Raw genomic sequence first — 22,544 nt, 5'->3', positions numbered from 1 at the left:
AAAAATCTTATTTCAAGTGAAATAACAGGCTTTCCTCATATATTCAAGTTTTAAATCACTGACTTAGGGGCTAGCTGAAATGCATAATTAAGCAAACCCTAGAAGGTTCCAATTATTTTACTGCAACTTTGAAATGTGCTTCAAGCTTTCTAAAATGTTTTCTCAACATATTGGCTTTTTCTTCTAAAATAGCAGTTGGGGGTAGTGAACAGCGAATTCATAATAAATCTCAGTTAATCTATATTCTTCAGAGACATACTGCAATGCTGCATTCATGCCAACGTGATCATCTTGCCATAATGACTGCATTGTGTTATTAGAGGGCTTTCTATTTTTTTTTTTTTTTTAAATGAAGTCATTGCCTATCTTTCAGTCTAAGTGCATAGCTGTTTTAATTGATCTTGGTCTAAAAGCTCTCTATATTTTTAGAGTTACAAAGACAAGCATCCTGATGTAGAGACATATGCTCCTCTTGCTTCAGAAGAATTTTCTCTTTCTTGCCAGAACTTCTTACAAATGTTTCAAGCTATCAGAATGGAGATATGAAAAGTTTGCAAAATAAAATGTGATCTGAGAAAACGATCGCTCCTACTTCGACTTCATTGTTCTCTTCTAGTAGCAAAAAAGCTTTCCAGCACATTTCTAGTATCTTTCTTTGATTAAGCTCAGCCCCAGATGTCCTGTCAAAGTAGCAAGTTGGTGATAATTATCATGCTTGTTAATTGCCACCATTTACTGTTCCATAAATTACTGGTCTTCTGTTTTCTCTTGTTAAGCGTCATTCACTGAAATACAACCTAAAATTTCTTACCTCACGTCTTCAAAGTGCTGAGATCAAGTGTGGAGTCAGCTCAGCTGAGGGGTGGTTACTCATCCACCACAGAACTCCATCTATGATGGCTTTGTCCTTTCTGCAGGAGAAATGTGGGAGGGAGGGAAAATTTTCAAATGTTTCAGATTGTGGCAGCATCAGGTTCACAAAAGTATTTCTCTTTAGCCTAGAAATTTCAGTATCTTTGTTTTATGTGCCACATGATTTCCAGCCCTGCTAAAGCATTCTAATCATGGAGTATTTTTGTATTTCTGGTTCTGAAGTCCAAGGATGAGGTCTCCTAGAGGCATCAGATAAGTGAAAGAGAAGTAATTTTATCTCTGAAACAGTATTTCTTTCGAAGCTCAAATATTTTCAAACTTCATTTTCAGTTTCAAACGTTACATTTGGGGCTTATAATCCTTGCCTGGTATCACAAATAAATGGAATGAGTCAGCTGAGTAAGCTAGAGCTATCTTGGATGCCAGTGCAGGAATGTTCCTAGAACAATGAAAAAAATGCACTGTTGTGTGCTGGATTTTTTTATTTAGTTCGGTGGTTTGATTTTAGACAAATCTTAAGATTGCAGAAGATAAGTGGTCCAAATTTGTAAGGAATTTAAATGGGGCAGGATTCACTATCTGTTATTCCTCCCACTCCAGTGTAGGCCCTGCAAATGCAAGCATTATAAACAGTGACTTACAGTTGCCAAAGACTGGCCAGAAGAATAAGCACCAATTGCAATTATGGAGTTCCACTTTCCAGTAACAGCAAGTAGGAAACAGCATAGGAAAAAGATAAACTCAAACTGTATTAGTTGGCAATGCTTCAGGAGCATAAGATATTCAAGGAAAGAAAAAAGGATTTGGAAAATGGAGATAGACTGGTCTGTTTGGTGAAAAGTCAGAATGAATCAAAATCTGAACAGGGAGAGAAGAAGGGAGAAGCTACTCAGTGCCCACTTTGCCCTTTCTTTGAGTACTGAGGGCAGTGGGTTTGGAATTGACCTTTCTTCCACTCTAAAATTGCTATGTGTTACATTAATGTGTTGTTTTTTTATTTTTATTTTTTGTTTGTTATTTTGTTTTCTCCTAAAGTGTTCAAGAGAGACTTCTAAGCAAAGTTCTTGCCTTGCGATCTCTGGACTTAGGCATCTTCATGCTTTGCGTGTGTGAGTTTATGTGAAATGAAATGAAGCATTGGCTCAAGTTTAACTCCGTTGCAAGAAAGACAGTTATATTTGTAAGTTAAATTAAGCTAATGTATGCACTCTGACATGTCTCAAGGCAAGAGAAGCACTTTGTTTTAGACATATTTACATAACCTCCTCTGCCTTTTGCATCTTGTTGTCATTCTTTCTTATTTATAGCTTTTCTGTTCCTGAGAAAACATGACTGGAAAACAAAAATGAGAAAGATTTTCACCATTACATTAAGCTGCCACCTCTGATTTTTAGATGAAGAGGACGGCTTTTTTGGTTTTACCTTGTAGTTTCTGCTTGACTCTTCAGCACGTTTCCAAAGCTTACCAAAGAGGAAACAGTTTCACCTGAGCAAGTTGTTGACTTGTATGCTCTGACATCTTCACCATTTTGCATTGTGGCAGTGTAGATCCAGAGATCTAATGCCTGGTCACACATCTTCTTACAGCTGGGTCACAGCATGAGCTAGGAGAGTTTACAACTCAGCAATGGGGTGAAAATCCAACCTCTGGCAATGTGAACTCTCCAGCAGTTTCCGCTGTCAGCACAGCTTGTGAAAGTGATAATGTAAAAGTGGAAAAATGTCAAGCCCGCGCTCAGTAGTGGCAGTTGCAGAAGCTTAGATTTTGCTTTTAGATCTTGAGAGGAAGTGAAGAAACTCAGTCTTATACTAACGAAATACAGAAGAGCTGGGATGGAGAAGTGATTCTTATAAGCATCTTTGGGAAAGCAAAAAATATCTGCATATAGGAATGCATTTCTGGAGGACGGACAGGTTACACTGGCTGGCTTTTCCAGGCAAGAATGATGGCAAATAGCTCGTGAGTTATGGCTGGAAATACTAAATAAAAAATGCTACTGGCAGAGTCAGCTCAGGGTTGTGACAATGACCATTTTACAACTTCTATCATGGAAGGTTCCCAGCAGCTTTTCCACTCCTCTCACAATAAGTGAATAGGCAGGCCCCTACAGTTGCCAAATACATTTGTTTATTAAAAGTATGTTTCATTTCCTGGATCTAATTTTATCTGGCCTGCATGGTATCATCACTGTGAGACGAGTAACCTAAATCTTCCTACTCCTTGTTTGTATTTTGAGAGTGATGTAAGGTCAACACCAGGGCTCAAGCAGGTTGGCAGTACAGCCTCAGTCTATCAAAAAGTGAGTACCACCTTCACAAGTCTTATATGAGCAAACTGAGGGGATAAGAAGTTTGAGAAAATAAAGAACTTCCCACAAATGCCAGTAGGATTCCCATCACTCTTGAAGTGGGCACAGGCCCATCAAAGAGGGATGAGACCCAGCTCTATTTGTAGTGAAGTTTGTAAATGACGGGGTACTAACTGCAGAGAGATGATGAGGCAAACTTCAAAAAAACTGAAGACTGAAGGGAAATACGTGCTGTAATTGGGAAGCCACTGAATATTTAGTGCCAGAGAAGTAGTAAAATAAAAAATTATCAATGACAAAATCTAATGGAAATAATTGCATTGATAAGAGACAAATCTTTTTCCCAACCCTTACAGAAATTCAGTAGTAACTTATTAAATAACAGCAAGAAATATGAAACAATAGATTTCTAGAAACAACAAAAGAATCATGTTTTTACTTCAGGATGATGGCATTTGATGGGGTAAAATATTTTGCTTTAGAGAGTGTCATATTTTCTAAAGTTAATTTACATCATTTTCAAAAGCAGCAATTGTCTCTTCGTGTTTTTTGTTTCAGAATATCTAAATGAGAGACCTGCACTGGCCCATTTGTCAGCTGAGTCCCTTTTTTGTAATAACTATCAGTCCTATGTAAAGGATATGGACATACTCATCTGAAAATAAAGATTCTCAAAATCACAATTTGCCTTCCAAAATATTAGTCTCAATTTACAAAGGAGCTCTGAAAACCATCCTCAAAATGGCAGAGATGCTATGTAGCTCTGCTGCATTGAGGCAGGGCCAAGACCTGCGGAGTGAGCAGAAGTGGGAAGCTTCAATTTAGATAAATGAAGTACTTAAGTACAACAATGCCTACAACAATAATGTTATCTCGGAATGATAGCTAACGCTTACAGTACAGTTTTTATGAAATATATGAAGCATCTGTCTTTTGGGGAACCTGTTGTAGCTTCTCTTGTTTCTGTGCTAATATAGCGATTTAATTTCTGTTTCTTTCCCATCCTCTGGAGAGAAAAATAGTAGCAAACACCAGCATTTAATAACCTGGCCTTGCAAAGGCAATATATACCTGCAAAAGCATACAGATATGCTGGGAGCATGAGGAATTGTGGAGGGAAGAACAGTGTGTTCCTTCAAGCCTGCGGGCACCCGTGTGGAGCGTGCTGCAGGGCAGAGCTGCAGGGAGCCTGTGTGTGCCAGGGCTGGTGGCAGGTCGTTCTGGACCAACGGCTTCCTCAGCAGTAGATGCTGCTGAGATTAGTCACACAGCTTCCTTGCTCCATCCTTCAGAAAGATCCTTGGAATGCGTTCCGGCTATCAGGGGAGACAAATGTTTGGATGTGACGCTTGCCTGGTGTACAGCAATCTGGGCAGAGTGGATACCTTCGGATTGCTACGGTTCAGCTCACAATTGCTTTTATTTGGAGACAGGATTAGGGCCGCCAAGACAGTTTCTTGGCCCACTTCTTGTTGACACTGTGAGTTCTCCCTGAAAACCACACAGGCCTATCTGGGGATGCTTCATTTCAGCTCGCACAGGGTGCCACTGGGCTGTCCGTATCATTTCACTGAATTTTGTGAGGGATCTCTCTGCGTGTATATCTTTCATATATGTGTTTCTTTTCTGGATGGCTGGAAATAGGCCATATGGTCACTTGGAGATGAAAACCCTTTTTACACACTATGACCTCTTGATTCCCAGGAACACTGTAATAACTCATGGTATGTTTTGTTTTTATGAAAAAACACATTTTCTAATGCCCTGTGCTTTGTTCAGACTGAACAAGGAAAACTTATCAATTATTTTAATTTCCTGCTTCTCATGTACCAGCATAACATTTAGCAAAGTATAACAAGTGTTGGCATTATCCAGGAACGCTTGGCAGTGCAAAATCACAACAGCGCTGAAATCTCAGCAATCTTTTCCCTGAGGAAAAGAAAAGAATACATTTAAAATCAAATGAAGTGCACTCGTGCGAAGCGTAAGCGTGGGCAGAAACTAGTGGATAGAGCTCACTACAGCGTAACATTCTCTAGCAAGAACTGATTCAGATTTTAGGAAACTCTGAATGTAATCTGGGCATTTAGGATGTGACCCAAAAGCCTGTGGAGTCCGTATGGTTCTCCTATTGTCCTCAGGGGCTGCAGATGAGGGACATGCTGGTGATCTGGGTTAGTTCGGCTGCACATGGAAAACATTCCCGTATGTTACAATTCCATTTCACTTTTCTCATGTTTCATTCTCCCTCATTCTCTCCTAAAGCTCATCTCTTGTTTAAGAATCAGAATGACAAGAGCTGCGAGTGAGCCAGTGCTTTGTTCTGTTTTTTTCCACATTGTGTAGAAAACACATGGATGACAAGAAGGTTATACTCAGTCTGAGACTTTAATCTCTGCGTTTCAGTGGTTTCTGATTGGACTAATCAGAAAGCACAGTCTCCTTCTGTTGAGCACCACTTATAGTGACCAAAGCTATGTTCTCAAAGCATGCATTTGAGACTATCTCTGCCATTCCACTGCTTTTTTAGAGCAGATTTCATTTCACGTTGGCGAGGTGGTGCAGTGTTCCTAACATCGGTGCTCAAATCCCTCATGCTGTCAAGAGTGAAAAATAATCCCTTTTCTATGCCTTCTGCCATACACACAGATGTATGTACACATCCTGGAGCAAAATACTGAACATGTTGAAATCCAGCAGGGCTGCTAAGGTGGGAATGGGACAGTATAGATATGTAGTTTGCATCTCTCATGAGCAGGGTTGGGGAAATGTCTAATCTCCAGACAGGAGCAGGATTTATTGTAAGAAGAAAGAGAGAGAAGTTATAAACACAGCTTGTATTTTGGTATTTATACTGATGAATAAAGAATAGCATTAGCTAGATGTTGCCAAAATTATCAAGGGTGAATGCTCTGCTTATTGTTTTGATATATTTCTCTTATTTCCTCAGACTGAAACTCTATTAATTTTTCTCATAAATAATACCTCTTTTTTAATGCTCAAAGCTTCCAAGTGAGGCACAGCTCATTACTGATTTCCAAGAATGGTAATCCTCACACTGGTGAGGATTTGAGGTAGTGGGTACTTAAACCTTAAAACTTATTCTTGTCCTAAGCATTGTCCCATGGCAAAATGTGACGCTTATCCAATTATTACTTCTTCAAACTGCAGTACATGCATACAGTTGATTCCTAATTTCACACTCTTCCTACAAGAGTAGATAACATGATTAGCTCAAGGTTATAAAATGAGTCAGTAATGGGTTGTGTTACCTATTGGGATCTCTACCGAGAGTTTAATCCATAAAACTATCACAGGCAAGATTCCCATCCTGAATTGTTGGCAAGACTGCATTTGTAGGAATATGTCAGAAAAGGACACAGTTGACTTAAAGGAAACTTCAGAATCCATCAGTTGAATCATTTCATAAAGAAAAACTGGTAGCCTACCTCCTGCCAGCTACTTACTAAAAATATTCAACGTTGTTTATTAAAATGCAATCATGAAGTATTGCCTTCTGCTCCATGCCTCCACACTAATAAGCAAGATATTTGGTAAATCAACCGCTTCCAACCAACGGGAGCCAGCTAATGAATATGAAACCCTTTTTACTGCACTATGAAGGATTACCCAAAACAGTGAATGTATCTAGAGAACAATAGAACATAGCTGTTTCTATCAGCATTTCATTTGCATGGGCAGAGTTGGCAATTATTTAGAAATTGTTGACGTTTTAGAAACTTATTTGTATTGCGGCATACTAAATATTGCAGTTTTTTTTGAAGTGTGTGACTTAATTTGCTGTGTGCTTTAGAACAGAATTCATTCTTTATGACAAGGCTAATGCCTTCTTCAGAAATGTCTGGGTAGACCAAGTGTACAAAAGAAAATGCAAAATGATCCTAACGAGACTGTGGGATTGTCAGAGTGGTGAAATCTGGTCCATGTTTCCATTTGCTGTTTTTTATTATGTAAACTTTCAAACCTAAGGCTCAGCTTTATGATTTTCTTTAGTGAAGTAATTAACAAAAGCAGGTATTCAACCAGGCCTTTAAGTTATAGGCTGCTTGGTGGAGAACAGCCCAGGAGGCAAACAAGCAGGTGAGGGGTCTGGAGCACAAGTCTGATGAGGAGCAGCTGAGGGAACTGGGACTGTTTAGTCTGGATAAAAGAAGGCTCAATGGAGACCTTATTGCTCTCTATGACTACCTGAATGGAGGCTGTGGTGAGGTGGGGGTCAGCTTCTTCTCTCATATACCTAGTGATAGGACTAGAGGGAATGGCCTCAAGTTCCACCAGGGGAGATTCAGGTTGGATATTAGGAAAAAATTATTCTCCAAGAGAGTGGTCAGGCACTGGAATGAGGTGCCCAGAAACATTCTGGAGCCACCATTCCCGGAGGTGTTCAAGGAATGTTTAGGTGATGTACTAAGTGACATGGTTTAGTGGAAAATATTGATGATAGGTGGACAGTTGGGCTGGATGGTCTTGAAGGTCTTTTCCAACATCGGTGATTCTATGATTCTATGAAAAGTCAGGAACTGTGTGAGTGGAGCCAAGAGCTGGACTCTATAACCCTTGTGGGTCCCTTCCAACTTGGGATATACTGTGATTCTGTTCTACTTCTGCTCTTTGCTCCAGGCATGCTGTATCCGTCCTAAGGCAGCCGTTACTTGGCAGCTTTTCTCTCAGGTTAGTTCAGCCCCAGACATTTAATCTGCTTCAAGCTGAAACTGGGAACCTTTGTCCAACCAGGCTTACCAAGTGACCCATCATAGGAAAAGGCAAAATTGTTTCAGAAGGACCCTCTGCCTACATTTCCCCATTAATATGACATTGCTGCAAGGGCTGTTCTAAATATGGCAGAGGACTTGGCAAGGAGTTCCCTACAAACATCAAGCAGGAGGCTTCTTGGGCCACCATAATGTATTGTGCAGGAAGAAACTTTCATTGAGCCGGCTCCCAGGTTTCCCAGGAGCTCCTGTCTAACTTGCACCTGAATCCAGTGATTACAGAAAGAAATGAGGCTTCAGCATCTGTTTGGATCTGAAGGGTTATAAAGCTTACATTACTATATAAATGAAAATTCAAGGAAATATCTACAGGCATTAACCTGCTCTCTGTCTTCCTCCACAGACTCAGGGAGAATAGGAACTGCCGTATTCACGTGGCTGATGTGAGAACATGTCTGCTCTCAGAGTTTTGCCTTCTGTCTGAACTAGAACTCCAGGTTTTGGTTTTTTTTTGGATGTCCACTCTTCAGCTAAAGTTACTGTGCAGGGCACTAGTACCATAATTATCATACACCCTTTCTCTTTTATTAGTTTTCATGGATAGTGGCTTTGTACAATTGTTGCATCTAGGTCAGTCATTCCATGACAGTGCTTGAGGATGAGGTATGTTAAAGCAAGTCAGATAAATGGATCAGATGTAGAGAATGTTGGGCAGCCAACTTAGATACACAAATTTATGCTCTAGGATCTGAAGTTAGGTGAGATGAAACCTATTCTCCATTTGCTGTGACCACAGTTATCTCATTTTTTTCACTGTCCCTTGCTGTGTATGTTCCTTCTGCTCCTTCTCCCCTTTCCATATCTCCACCACCCAGTCAGTTGCTTCTCTCTCTTGCACTTTGTAATTTATAGAACAGAGAAACTTGCATTCCAGTTTTTGCACTATGCCAAACACAGAAGGACACTGGCCTACAAGCTTCTCCAATACAAATTACTGTAATGAGCCTCATTAACAGTATCTTCCCATCAGGAGGATACTTAAACACATTTGTAAAAGTAGGGATATAGTTATGCTCCACTGAAGACAACATTACCCAATTATGTGCTTAGACTGTAGCATGTGCTTTTTTACCTAGTCACAGATTGTAACTTACTTATCTGAAACAGTTGGTGTGAAACTGTGCATCAGCCCTGTGATTGCATGTTGTAATCAGAAAAATTACTGTCTGACTGCTATTGATGTTTCCTTGGCACTCCATCACTGCAGTGTGATTGCCCATAATCATTCCTTGCATTTCTATTGCATCTCATTCCAGATCTCCACATATTTACAAATGGCACCAGAGGTAGTAAGAAGCCAAGTATTGTGGTGGCTGATTGATTAGCTGTCTACTTAATAACATCTACCCCTTTCATAAAATCTTGGTTTTCACATTAAGGCTCAAGTCTGACTTGGGAGCAGGTTTCAGATTCATTCTCTTTACGTTGCTGACAGATGCTGTTGCTGTTGTTCAATTTGGAAAATAGGGGTATGTTAATTTGAGTGCCTATGTTTAATGTACAGTACTTGGGTTTGCAGCCCTCTGCATAACGTGGGTTACCTGTTATCCTTGGGTATGACACAGCTCAGCCAAAAAGAAAAGTTCATCCAACACAGGATGCAAAATAGTAACAGAGCCTTTTGTACAGTGGTGGTTTAAATTGGTTTTGTCAGCTGTTATTGTTTCCAAATTACTTCCGTTTTCAAGTAACGTAGCTGTTATTGATTGTGCTGTTTCCAAGACTCAATGAGATCTTATAGCCCAATCAAACAGTATTCCCCTGCAGCATCTCTCTGAATTTCAATGCAAAGAGCCACACTTGTAGTATGGGACAAAGTTGTGTTGTTAGGTTCTTTTTTTTCCAAACTGTCAAAAAATTTAGCAGTCCTCTCCAGGCTAGTGCTGCCTGTTGCTTGACTGGAGGGGCAAACTGTCCTGCGTGCAGCAGGGACAGAAGAGCAAAGAGTTTGTCTTAAAGGCTTCTTCCACCCCATGGTGATGTGCTGTGGAAAGGGAGATGGTGTGTGTCCAGACAGGCCTGCTTTTAAAATTTAATACTTTGTATGATTTATCCTGACTAAAATATTTTTCATATGCTATAAATATCCACTCTGCTACAGGAAGGATAGGTGCATTTTTAAGGACAGAAACAGTTTGGAAAGCTGTGGGTTAAACAGTTCTATCCTTCATCTATTTATTACCAGCACTGTCAGATGCAATGTGTTTTGAGTTTGTTCAACACTTCCATCCTAATTTGTCTGCCATTCACACATGTAGATGGTACAAAAAGAGAGAAAGCTTCTTAATAAGTGCTCCTTATGTATAGGTTTTAAAAAATCTGTTCTCATAAGGGAAGGTTAAAAATCAGTGCCAATAAAAGTACAGCAATCATACAGCTATTCTTTGAAAAAAAAGCTTATGAATTTCTTTTATAATTTGGACTAAAAGGAAAATAAAGCTTTTGATAGATTAATTAGGAGATGAAATGTGTTTATTACCTCCTTTTTTGCATGTCTTTATTTTCTATTAATCACACAGACTTGTCCTGCTCATCTTGCCTTTGAGATCATTTCATCACAAACCAACAAACTGCTTGAAAGAACCTGTGATGCTGATAAAAAAGTTCTACAAAAACTTTGTTTAGGCTTCCAGCTCAAGCACTGCACTTTGGCATGGAGGAGGGAACAGCTAAGAGGAGAATGGAGAGCTGCTTTCCACCTGCTGACTTCTACTCACCTTCCTACTGCCTCACTCATGCAAGCCACTGAGAATAGACAAGGATGGCTACAAATGAACAAAGCAGCCAAATATTTCCTTGGTGTGGATACTGTTATGAAAACAATGATTGTGTTGTTAATGGATTAATCTCTTCACTCACTTGTTGTGATGGGGAGGGGTTTGGTCTCTTCTCCCAGGCAACAAACAGGACCCAATGAAATGGCCACAAGTTGTACCAGAGGAGGTTTAGATTAGACATAAGGAAAAAAATTTTCTCTCAGGCACTGGAATGGCCTGCCAAGGGAGATGGTGGAGTCACCATCCCTGGCAGTGTTCAAGATGCGTCTGGATGAGGAGCTATGAGATAAGGTAGATTGTGGTAGGAGTGGTAATGGGATGACAGTTGGATGAGATGATCTTGTAGGACCCTTCCATCCTTGTGATTCTAGGATTTTATGATTCTATGATTCTATGATGGTTATCTTCTTGTTTGATCAGATGCGGTGGAGTTTCCTTAACATCTCTGACACGTGCCCCCAGAAGACAGCAAAGCTCTCTGGAGAGGTTGTCTGGGCAGCAGATGGGGGCCTCCGTGCCTCCTGGCATGGAGTCCCCAGTCACTAAGGCAATGCCAGGCAACAGTGCCCAGCAGCTGCTCCCTGGCAGGGGCTCTCCCTCACCCGCTGAGGTGATTCCCTGCTTCGACATGGAACCGGAACCCCACAGCTGATTGTGTCACAAAAACGTGCTGTGTTTTGGGGCCTGCAGGGTTGCCCTGCATGCTGCCTGGTCCCCAGCCCGGGGCGCGTCATTCTCTGTGAGGTGACACTGTGGTGTGATGTCACAGTGGTACCTCATACACCCTTGTGGCAGCGGTGGGAGCGGTGGCTCAGTCCGCTTGTGGGACCCGCAGGAAGTGAACCCAGAGAGAGCGTTGTGTCTGTCTGGACATATCCTGCTGTGATGGAGCGTCTGAGAGCCCTTCGAGGTGAGGTCCTTCCACCTCTCTGGACACCGTGACGCTGCCCGAGCACATGTGTGCCTCCGGTGTCTGTTTAGGATGTGCCAGCAGCACTGTCCTTGCTCTGCTGAGTGCAGCTGCCCACCGTGGTTTCCCCAGTCCCCCAGCAAGGGGAACGCTCCCTCCCCTGTCCCCGCCAACCACACGCAGCCCCGTGCTGTGGGGCTGGAGGAGCGTTCCTCCCAGAGCTGGCCGGATGCTCGGCCCTGGCTCCAAGCAACGCCAGCGGCAGCTGCTCCGCTCTTTCCTTCCAGGTCTCTTTGCTTGTGTGGGCTGCATGCCCAGGCGTACACGTCGCAGGGAGAGAAGCAGGGTGTCGAGCCCTGTCCCTGCCTGCGCCGTGACTTTGCTGCTGCAGCGCCTGCAAGATCAGGAGGTGAGCTGGGGACGTCCAACCATCAGTCCTTGCCCTCCTGGCCCAGTGCCACGGTGCCGTGGGTGCCAGGCCCCGGCAGCACATCCACACAGGGATGGGTGGCAGCGGGCAAAGCGAGCGTGACCGATCCTTGTCCCCAGGGTGACCGAGCGCAGGCGTACTGTGAGCTGGAGAGCGCCCTGTGGGAAGACAACAGCCGCCCGCCGTGCGGAGTGGTGAACCGGCTGCTGGCAGAGGTGTCCCAGGACCTGACGGCAGCCCAGGTGAGGGGTCACTCCCAAAGGCAAAGGGAGCCGCCTGCCCACGCTGCTGTTCTGCTGGCGGACGGCGATGGCTTAGCCCTTCCAAGGGCCTCAGGCAGTCTCCTGTGCCGCATGTCACCAGAGACTCTTTTTCAGGGCGTGACTGGCAATATGAAGACAGCTGCCAGCAATGTCCTGGTGGCTCTGGCTCGGACTCACTTCACCCTGGTTATGGCCGAGCTCCAGAGCCACCTGAAGGCCGCGGGGGAGATGTCCAAGGAGTTTGTGCTCATCACCCTGAGCAAACTCTTCAGCACTTATGGTAGAGTGCCCTACATCTGTAACAACCGGGAAAGGGGTCTCTCCCCTCCACGTGTGATCTGCATTGAGCTGGGGGATGCAGGGCTGCAGCCCCTCCTCTGTCACTGCTGGGGTTCTGACTGTGGCCCTTTCCTTCCTCTCTGCAGCTCCACAATGCATCCCCTTTGTGTGGCTGACACTGGCTGGCCTGCGCAGTGTGGTTGGCCAGGTGAGGAGCGGCCAGATCCTGCGCATCGCTTGTGCTGGTGAGTGCCGGCCCCAGAGCAGGGGGCCTCGGGACAGCCCTTGCTGCAGACTCTCACAGGCTCCATTCTCTCTCACTCTCTTTTTTTTTTTTTTTTTAATTATTCTTTTTTAATTTTTATTTTGTTTTGTTTTTTCAGTTGTGAAACAGTGGTTGGACGGAGTGAAGATTAACTTGTCCTCTGGAATGCAATGCCCCTGGCCTGCCATGGAGAAAGGGCAGATCTATGAGAACCTTCACGAGCTGCTCTTCTCTGTGCTGAGGAACTGGCAGGACTGCCAGGAGGAGAAGGTGAGCATTGCTGCACTCCCAGCCCAGGATGGCAGCAGGGGCACCCATGTCGGCAGCTCTGTCTGTGCCCAGCAGGCTGAGAGCCGAGGGGTGACGAGAGGGAGTGGGCTGGCTCTGCAAAGGGTCCCAAACTGGCTCTGTGCCAGGGAGCAGCTGCATGTCACAGTATTGTGGCAGGGAGAGCTGGGGATGAGGGTGTGGGGAAAACCTGCCTGCTCTCCAGAGCAAGCCCATCTCCTTCTGGGCGTGGGGGTACAGGGAAAGGGAAGGGAAAGAGAAAGCCCTCTCTGTAGGAAGGACAGACCTTCAGTCTTTGATGCTGGGCCTCTGCCATCCCTCTCCAGGACAGAGAGGCCGTCCTCGGGGCTGTGTCTGCCATGTTGGATGTTCTCCTGCAAGAGGAGCTGCACCGAGAGCACGTCTGGGAGGAGCTCCTCTGGCTCATTCACCCGTGTCAGGAGATCCAAGACACGTGCAGGGTGGCCAAGGTGAGACATTGTGCAGGGCTCAGGGTGGACGTGGGGCCCATGCAAGTGCCACGAGGGATCAGGGGGATGCAGGGAGGAGGTGGGGAGACCTTGGAGAAAGAAGGAACAAGTGTTCAAGGGAGGTCTGAGGCTTCCTGAGCTCTTCAGTCAAAGAAGGAACGACCCGGACAGGAGCCAGGAGGGAGCCAAGAGTCACTGGGGCTCATCTCCTGGGGATGGGAGGTTTCACCACCACCACCACCACCACCATGGGGCGCTGAGTGCCTGAGGAGCTCTGTGTTAAGAACGGGGGTGGATTAAATTCAGTTGCATCTGATGGGGGAGAAGAGGGCTGCTGGGTGGGAAATGCCTGCAAACGATGCCCAAACATGGCTCAGCTGAGAGCAGTGAGGCTCTCTTGGTGCAGCTGGGAGGTGGGGGACAAACAAGAACACCTGTGTGGGAGCTTCTCCCAGTAGACAAACCATCGGGAAACAGTTTCTCCACTCCCAAGTGGCTAGATGTGGCTTCATCCCTTTCTTCCTCTCCTGGTCTCTTGCAGAGCCTCACTCTCTTCCTGGAGGTCTTAGAGGGCATTGACTCTGTCATCCCAAAGGACAAGTTTCAGGACATCACCAGTGCCGTGTTCTACCAGGTAAGGGGAGCCTATCCTTGCACCCACAGCAGTTTCCTTCTTGGCTAAGTCTCAGGAGGACTGCAAAGCTCTGAGCCCCTGACTAAGGCAGCTCAGCCTTAGCTTCTGCATGCCCAAGGCTACTCCAGAGCCGTGCGTGTGCCCCCGGGGATGGTGTGGAGAGGACTGGGTTTTATCTGCCTGTTCTCTTCCCGAGAGTGCCAAGGCAGACGTCAGCGGGCAGCACAGTGTCTTTTCTGTCCTCAGTGCCAGTGTGATTTTCTCAAATGGACCTTCTTCCCACAGCTCTATGACGACAGCAAGCAGCACAGCGAGGCTGATTGTGCAGAGCTGACCCACTGTATCATGCTGCAGGGTAAGGAGAGAAGCTTTGGCAATGCTTGGCGGTGCCCTGGCCAAAACCTCTCTCATAAATCTGAGGAATGGGCTTGAGTTGCCTGCTAATACAGTGTGGGATTTCCTCCCTGCAGCCCGAATCTGCCCAGATGAAATGATCCTGTTTCTGCAGTCACAGCTGGGCGATGACTGGGAGGCTGGATGCGTGGCAGCCCTGGGTCTGCTTGGTGCTCTGGTTTGCTCTGATGGTCAGTACCACAGGTTGGGACTTCAGGGATCCCTTTTGCCATCTGGGTTGTGCTTCCACTCATGCTTCTGTGCATCTCTTGCAGATCCCATGATGACAGAGAAGCTGCCCCAGGTTGTGGAGGCTGTGCAGCGTCTGTGCAGCGACCCCAGGATTCGGGTGAGCTGGTTTGGGAAAGGAAAGTGTTGTCAGGGTGGTGATGCTGCTGCAAACACAGGCAGGGCTGGGGTGATCAGGGGGGTGCTGGGGCATTGACGACATGGTTGTGATGGTTCCTGTGGGGAGAGCACGCAGGGTAGAGCGGGCAGGTCCCTGTGCTGTGCATGGAAAGTGCACAGCCTGGTGCTAAGGCCTGGCCCTCCCCTCAGAAGCCAAAGCTTCTCCTCTGCCCTTGTATCCGTTCATGCCCAAAGGGCTGCCCCAACAAGCAGATGGCTTCCCTTTGCCTTCCGACCAGGAAAATCACACTCACAATTATTCTTTGGCAGGTGAGGAGGGCCGTTCTGCATTTCATTAATGATCTGTTGAATGCTAACGCCTGGAGCTGCTCAGCTTGGGATGTGGTGGGGCACATCTTCAGTGAGTTCAGCCGCACCGCAGGAAGAAGGGTAAGGACAGTGGGCAGCATCTTCTTTTGGAAGACCTGTGCTGCTCAGAGGGTGGCACAGAAGCACCACTGGGGACACACCTGAGCCTCCCGAGAGGCTCCTGAGAACTGAGCATAACCAGTGTTTCAACACCACTGTTGTGCAGGCAGCTGGAAACCTTTCCATCCAGGAAGCCCAGGAAGAAGGAGCTCTCCAGGAGCTGTGCATGGACATCCTGGGGTCACTGGACGTCTCTGTGAGAGGGATGTCCAAAGTAAGTCACACTCTGCCCTGCTGCTCCTCCTTGCCTTTGCACCATGTGTTCCTTGTCTCATTCCAGCACCCCAGCTCTCTCCACCAACATGCTCTGAAGCACACAAGACTCAGGGAAATTCACAGTCCTTTTCATCTCTGAGCAGAGGCAGGAATGCTGACACGCTCAACTGCCTCGTTCCCTACAGCTCCTGTGGCCGCGGCTGCTGTTGTTCGTGGTGCCAGCCCAATACACCGGCATGCTGATCCCGGTCTCCCGCTGTGTCCGAGCCCTGTCTGAGAGAGAGGATCTGACAGGACGGCGGATCGAAGATCTGGATCCCCATTTTGTCAGCTCCATGTTTCAAGGTAGGAGCAGAAAGTCCCCCTGTGAGCTCTGCTGACCTGTGGTAGCACTCAGAAGGGACAGCGGAGGTGCGTGTGGCTGGGCACGGAGTGTCTTGGAGTCTTACTCAGCACTTTTATCTCCTCGCAGGCCCACTGCTGACTCCCCAGACACTGCTGGTGCGCCTCTTGGTGAGTAGATGCTCCAGAGGCCGGTGCCACGAGCCCCGAGGAGGAAGCAGCGTGGCATGGGCAAAGCTGTTGGCTGCTCCTTGCACACCAGGGCAGAGCCAAACTGCTTCCCTCCTGGGGGGAAGTCGCTGCTCTTGCTGCAGAAGTGACCCTGCTTCTCCTTGCTCTCCCTCAGGTGGTGGCAGGCAGCCCTGTTGCAGGCAGCGAACTCCAAGCCGCTGCCTTACTGCTGATGCAAAACCTCCACAGGAGGTTCCACAGAGCTGTGGGGGCCATGTGGGCTACTGAGATCCCCCTGCTGCTGCAGTGCCTCGAAGGTAAAGTGCTGGTGGGGAGGGAGAGGCAGAGGCAGGGAAGGGGGGGAGTGAAAATCCATCTCTGCAGTGTGGCAGAGGGGAAGCACTGCCTGCAGCCCAGTGCTTGCTCTGCTGCTGTTCCCATTCCAGGGAGACAGCGCTGAGGCCTGGGGGGACCTTTCCCCTGGGCATCTGCCCATTCCAGGACACGGATGGGCCCTTCACATCCCCTCAGACAGCAGTTTATGAGCAGTTAGTTCCGTGTTCCTGCAGGGACAGTGTTTGTGGGGAGGGACAGGTCATTGTGGAGGGGGTGCAGGTCTCAGCTTGGCAGTGTCAAGCGTCCAGGCCAATCCAGGTTTGCAGCAGCTTTGCACAGGTTTGCACAGAAGAAGTTCTGTGGCTTGATCCCAAGTAAGTGTCTTTTGCTTCCTATTGCTGTGCAGGGAAAGGGGAGAGCTTCTTGGACTCTGCAGAGTTTGAGCGCCGTCTGCTAAAGGTACAGCATTGCCAAGAGGCACGGTACACAGAAGTGCTTGCCTGTCCCAAGTAGCCCCGCTCCCATATGAGCCACTGTGGGACAGGAACAGCCTCTCAAACACTGCTGCGGAGCGGCCGCACGCCTTTGTGGCGCTGCCTCTTCTGCTCTGTGCCAAGGCCAAGGGGGGGTCTTAGGAGAAGAGCGGCAGGAGGCTTTAATGGAGGGAATGCTGGGGAAGCTGGGAGAGGGACTGTTCTTCCAGGCACCTCTCCCCAGAAGGCTGCAGCAACTTGGGAGTGAGGGAAGAGGCAAAGGGCAAGGGAACATTGTCTTCTTCTGTTCTCCAACAGTTCCTGAAGGCATCAGTGGACACCATAAAGGATGAGGCCTGGATCGAGGCCCTGAGCTGCGAGCTGAGCCGGTGGCTGAGCAGCTCTCCCAACAGCTCTGGAGAAAAGGTGAGTTTCCCCCAGCTCTACCCAGCGGTGCAGCTGCAGGTTTCCAACTGGAGCTGGGGCTGCGACTGGTGCTCTGCCCACACAAGATGCTCACGCTGTTTTCCTGACCCATGCCTCCCAGAGGACCTTTCCCTTCAAACTGCCTGCACCCTGCAGCTGCTCTCAGCGACTCACAGGAAGCGTGGGACTTTCCCACCTGGCCCTCCCCCAGCAGGTCAGGCTGCTGCCACATCTCAGCTTCTTCTTTCCTTTCCCATGCAGTCTTTCCTGTACAAGGCTCTGGGAACAGCACTGGGAGCCTGTAAGAGAGTTCTTCATGTCCAGAAGAAGCTGCTGCAGCACCTGGAGGAAGCAAATGCAGAGGAGCCATCTGAGGCCCAGGTGAGCTCTCTTCTTTTCCAGCTTCTGCAAGCATCCCCGCTCTGTCCCTGGGGCAGAGGGCTTCTCCTGGCCTTGCTCCGGACCTTTCCATCTCCTCACTGCTGCCATTTTCCTCAGGCGAGGACTGGCCCGTGGTTGGCTGTGCCAGTAGGTTCAGGCCTGTGCCAACTGCCGCTTGTTCTTTTGTGCAGGGAATGGTCTCTCTTCTCAGCCATGCTGCTGAGAGCAACTTCCAAACAGTCCTGGCCACACTCACTATCTTTGCGTCCAGGCTGTGCAAAGGCCGCAATGCAAGGATTTCCAGGCGCAAGAAGGTAAAGCGCTACGGGTTTCCATCTTGGCATTCTTCTGCCTTATTTTCACTGCAGCTCCTGCCTTGGGAGCCCAGGTGCATCGCGGAGCACTGAGGCCATTGAGTGAGTGTCTCAAGGCATTTCTCCCCACACAGGTGGAGCTGGAGAGCACGAGAGCTCATGCCACACGCAGCGCTCTCATGCTCGCCCACGGCAGCTTGGCACTGCGTGCCTCCAAAGAACAGCTGCTCGCCCACCTGGAGGGAGACATCGTGGGCAACATCCTGATGCTCTACAGCTGCAGCTGCCGGGTGAGAGCTCAAAGCGTGCCAGGGTGTCTGAGCGCCCAGCTGCAGCCCCTCCACATGGGAGGATGCTGAGATGGGCCTTCCCTTTCCAAAGGTCCCTCGGGGAATGCTTTGTGCCCAGATGAAGATTCAAGCCCTTCCCTTAGTGTTGCCCTCACGTGTCCCCCTTGCAGCCCTTGTCCCTTCCCATAGTTCAAAGACTGTTCTTCTCTCTTGGACCTCAGGACTTGCAGAACAACCTCGCGCTGGTGCAGAGCATCACCGACTTCAGCTCTGCCTTCCAAGCTGTGGATGATTCGGCCTGCTTTAACCCCTCCTTGAAGGGAAAGCTGCTGAATATCTTGATGGTGAGTGCCTAGAGACAGGGCTGTCTGTAGTGGAGTTCTGGGCTGTGCCACGAGACTCGCTTTCCTGGAGGCATACACGTCTTCATCAGCCACACATCTCCATCAGCCGGACGTCTCCAGCTAGTGGGGATCTTGGGTGCTGGCAGGCAGCGGCTGGGCAGCAGGCTAGATCTACCAACTGTGGAGATGCTGCATCCTGCAGTGCTCCCATGGAAACATGGGAGTGATGGGGCCAGTGTGTGGCAGTTGTGTCTGTCTCTGGGCTGGGTGGAACAGCTCTTGTTTGCCCCCTGCCCACCTTGACAGTGTCTCTCTGGGACTTGCAGGACCTGCTGAAGAAGTATTACTCGGGCATCCCTGTCTCCCCGGTGCCCCTCAAGGTGGTTCCGGCCCTGGAGCAGTTGAGGTAAGGACTGAGGTTGCAAGGCAGGATGGTGGTCCCCATTTTGGGTAGCTTCTGAAGGCCTGGAGAGGGCAGGGGGTGAGGAGCCGCATCTACAGGAGAGACGGCTGGGCTGTTGTGCTCAGCAAAGCTGAGATTCCAGGCAGGGAGAAAGGCCTTGGTGCTCCTGTCCCCTGCAGGGAAGAGAAGGGAGAGCTGGGGTCTCCTTCCCTTCAGAGTGGGAGGTGGTTCACTGCTGCCGGGGAGGAGGTGGGCACTGCTGGAACTGAAGACAGTGCTCAGCAGCATGAGCTGGGGGTGTTAGCTTTGCAGCTAACTCAGATGTTGCCTGAACCAGTCTGGAGAGAATGAGTAAAGGTCTTTTCTGCTTTCTCTTCCTTTTTTCCTCCTGTCAGCAAGCTGAAGCCCTCTTTTGAAAGCAAGGACATGAGTGAAATGCTGGTTCTGTGCTGCAAGAACATTGTGACATACCCTTCAGTGGATATTATGCTGAAGATCAGGAAGTCACAGCAAGCAGCTCAGTACCTGCAGGTAACCTGCCGTAACTTTCCTTGCCATCTCTCGGTCAAACCCTACCTCAGCACACACAACCTATGCTCTGGCAGCCATGATGCTACACTTCACTCCTCCCCTCTTCTGCTTTCAGCTTCAGCAAACATCACTGAAAGCTCTGGGCCGGCTCATGGTGGTCCTGCTCGAGACAGAGCCCACTGGCAGCTTCTTTCAGAACATAGTCCATGTGAGTATGTGTGGGGCAAGGGAGAAAGCATGGTGCCTGTCAATAGTGGGGGCAGAGATCTGGGGACTGAGAGGACAATCAGAGGGGGAGAAGTCTCGTGCTAATGTGCCAGCTCACTGTGAGCTCAGAAATGAGCAGAGAAATGGGCCCTGTAGGGGGAAAGGCACGAGCCAGTCTCTGGCAGGCCACAGCCGAGGAAAAGCTCCTGGGTTAGGAGGCAGGAGTGACTGCAGAGCGGGGGCAGCAGTGTCAGTGCTCAGTGAGGCGGGAGGCCACATGGAGCAGCAGGGCAGACCTTGAGGGAAAGTGCTGGGAAAGGAGGGACAGGGAGAGGGGTGGCAGCAGGAAGGGAAAGAAAAGACGTCCTCATTGAGACAGATGCTCTACCCCAGGTCCTGCAGAGATCGCTGACATCAGACAACGTGTGGGAGCGCAAGAGGGCCCTGCAGACCTGCTCCCAGCTGCTGGCTGTTTGTGAAGAGCGTCAAGTGAGTAAAGAGCCCCATCACACTCCCCCCTGCTCCCTCCCCAGTGCCCCTGAGTTGGAAGGTGAGCTCCGCCCAGCTGTACATGCTGTGTTACAGCAGCATGGGGAAGGCACAGGCAGGAGAAGCTAGGGAGAGCTGGGGCCGTCCACAGCTTTGTTCCTGCCTCTCACCCCTGCAGAGAGGAGATGCCTGCGAGCACTTTGGCTCCTTGGTGGGATTGCTGGCGCCTCTGACGTGCGACCCCATGCCTGCATCCCGCCAGCTGGCTGTCACCTGTCTGAGCTCCCTTCTCCGAATCCAAGGTGAGTAGAGCAGGCGTGCGACAGCCTTCTACTCTCCTCCGCAGCACTACCAGAGCCTCATGGCCTGGGCCCTGTTTACAGGAGGGAGAGGTACCGTGCACAGCTCTCTTCTTGCCCCTCCCTGTTCTTGGTCTCTCCCCCGTGGAAAGCAGTTTCATTTCCAGAAGCATGACTTCCCTTTTCTCCCTGTGCTCTTTCCAGCCAAAGTGACCAACAGAATCATCGAGATGGGTGACATCAGGAGCCTGTGTGAGGGGCTGCATTCCTGCAGCATTGTCTCTCAGCTCCAGACCTCGTCCAAAATGGCAAGAGTAAGTGGACCCAAAAAGGGGTGGTGGGATCTCTGTGCGTAGACTTCTGCATGACCTTATGCTGCCCCCAGCCTCTCGCACTATTTCCAAAATGAGCTGTCACCCTGAGACCGCTTTTCTCAGCGAGTAGCAGAAGGCTCTGAGCTATGTCTGGCCTTCAGGTGCCCAGTGAAAGGAGCTGACGCCATGTGTGCGTGTGTGTGTGTGTGCATGTGTGACTGTGGCTGCTAGGAGGTAGGCTTTGCATGTAAGCAAACACCATGGATGCAGAAGCTGAGAGAAGGCTCAACTGCCTTCTGTATAAATAGCAGGGTACAGACAGCAGGAGCGTTGTGATTGCTGCCTGGATGACCAGCAAGCCACTGAATTAAGAATGCCCTCAAGACTGCTTTCTGTTTTGAAGAGCTGCCGCAGAGCAGTGATGGGATCTCTCCTGCTTCTCATTTCTCTGCAGATCGTGTGCAGAAACTTCCCCCTAGAACGCACTGTCGATTTCATGTTGGCCATCAAGGAGACCATCCGGAAAGCCACAGGAGTGCGCGTGCGTGCTGCTGGGAAGTGGATGACCACCTTTCTGCAGATGTATAGGAAGGACATCTATTGGAACGTATGAGACTTTCTTCCACGTGTCTTGGACTTTTTCTGGCTGTTGCACTATGCCTTGTGCCTTTTGTCTCTTGTGCTAGAGAAGCACAGCCTGAGCGCAGAGCCAGGGCTTGGACAGGGTGGCCTGACATGAAATTTAAACTTAGGCCTGGGCAGCATGTCAAGGGGGCAGGCACTGCTCATGTGCTGAATGTCCACGATTACTTCCTGCATCCTGTCCAGGATGCAGCAAGTCATTCTTTCTCCCCTTCTTCTTTCAGGTGCCACCGATCCTCTACATCCTGCGCAGCTGCACGTCGTCCCCGCAGCAGAGCACGTTCATGCCCTTCCTGTGCCAGGCGGTGGCCATCCTCACCCTCTGTCACAAAGAGTTCGTGATTGACAACTTCTCCCGGCTGCTTGGGCCCACAGACAGGTACTGGGCACTCCTGCCTTTGCTGTTGCTGCAGTCACAGTTGTAGCTTGCCTCTCCAAGTCTGCTTGAGGCAAAAATTACTCAGTCATAACTTGAGACTCTTCTTTTTCTAGCAAGACGTGGAGGAGAATAAGAGAGTTTTGCCTTCAGCGGTGGAGCCAGTAGAAGAGAGGAGAGGAGAGGAGAGGAGAGGAGAGGAGAGGAGAGGAGAGGAGAGGAGAGGAGAGGAGAGGAGAGGAGAGGAGAGGAAGAGAAAGGGGGGAAAAGGGGAAAAAAGGTAAAAAAGGAAAGGAAAAAGGAAAGGAAAAAGGAAAGGAAAAAGGGGGAAGGGATGGGAGAGGAGGGGAAAGGGAAAGGGGAGGGAATGGGGATGAAAGGAAAAAGGGAATGAAAAAGATAAATTTAAAATGGGAGGAGAGGAGAGGGAGAGGAAAGGAAAGGAAAAAGGGAATGAAAAAGATAAATT

At 48.6% G+C, this 22,544-nt stretch overlaps 1 protein-coding gene across 1 annotated transcript; it reads left to right on the top strand.

Moving 5' to 3' along the window:
* Positions 1-11,637: 11,637 nt before the first annotated feature.
* Positions 11,638-22,251, top strand: LOC109365190 (maestro heat-like repeat-containing protein family member 2B). Its single transcript, XM_085216863.1, has 31 exons — positions 11,638-11,662; positions 11,950-12,071; positions 12,212-12,334; positions 12,470-12,635; positions 12,781-12,879; positions 13,018-13,169; positions 13,514-13,657; positions 14,199-14,291; positions 14,577-14,646; positions 14,762-14,875; positions 14,960-15,033; positions 15,363-15,482; positions 15,628-15,735; positions 15,923-16,082; positions 16,210-16,250; positions 16,426-16,567; positions 16,993-17,045; positions 17,378-17,485; positions 17,747-17,866; positions 18,058-18,180; positions 18,315-18,470; positions 18,692-18,814; positions 19,141-19,220; positions 19,613-19,748; positions 19,864-19,956; positions 20,358-20,444; positions 20,623-20,746; positions 20,948-21,057; positions 21,512-21,664; positions 21,924-22,078; positions 22,192-22,251. Exons 1-31 carry the CDS (start codon positions 11,638-11,640, stop codon positions 22,241-22,243), a joined length of 3,426 nt encoding a protein of 1,141 aa, XP_085072989.1. The 3' UTR covers positions 22,244-22,251.
* Positions 22,252-22,544: the final 293 nt, after the last annotated feature.

Source organism: Meleagris gallopavo, chromosome 1 (assembly GCF_905368555.1).
Source record: "Meleagris gallopavo chromosome 1, MGAL_WU_HG_1.1, whole genome shotgun sequence".
Classification (NCBI taxonomy): Eukaryota; Metazoa; Chordata; class Aves; order Galliformes; family Phasianidae; genus Meleagris; species Meleagris gallopavo.
This window is presented reverse-complemented; position numbering and strand designations above follow the sequence as displayed.

What these genes read in the sequence shown, in the direction of transcription:
- LOC109365190 (XM_085216863.1), top strand. Translation starts at nt 11,638, where the DNA reads ATGGAGCGTCTGAGAGCCCTTCGAG. An exon ending in GCCGCACCGCAGGAAGAAGG is followed by an intron (nt 15,483 to 15,627) that starts GTAAGGACAGTG and finishes ACTGTTGTGCAG; the next exon opens with GCAGCTGGAAACCTTTCCAT. An exon ending in CTGCTTGGGCCCACAGACAG is followed by an intron (nt 22,079 to 22,191) that starts GTACTGGGCACT and finishes TTCTTTTTCTAG; the next exon opens with CAAGACGTGGAGGAGAATAA.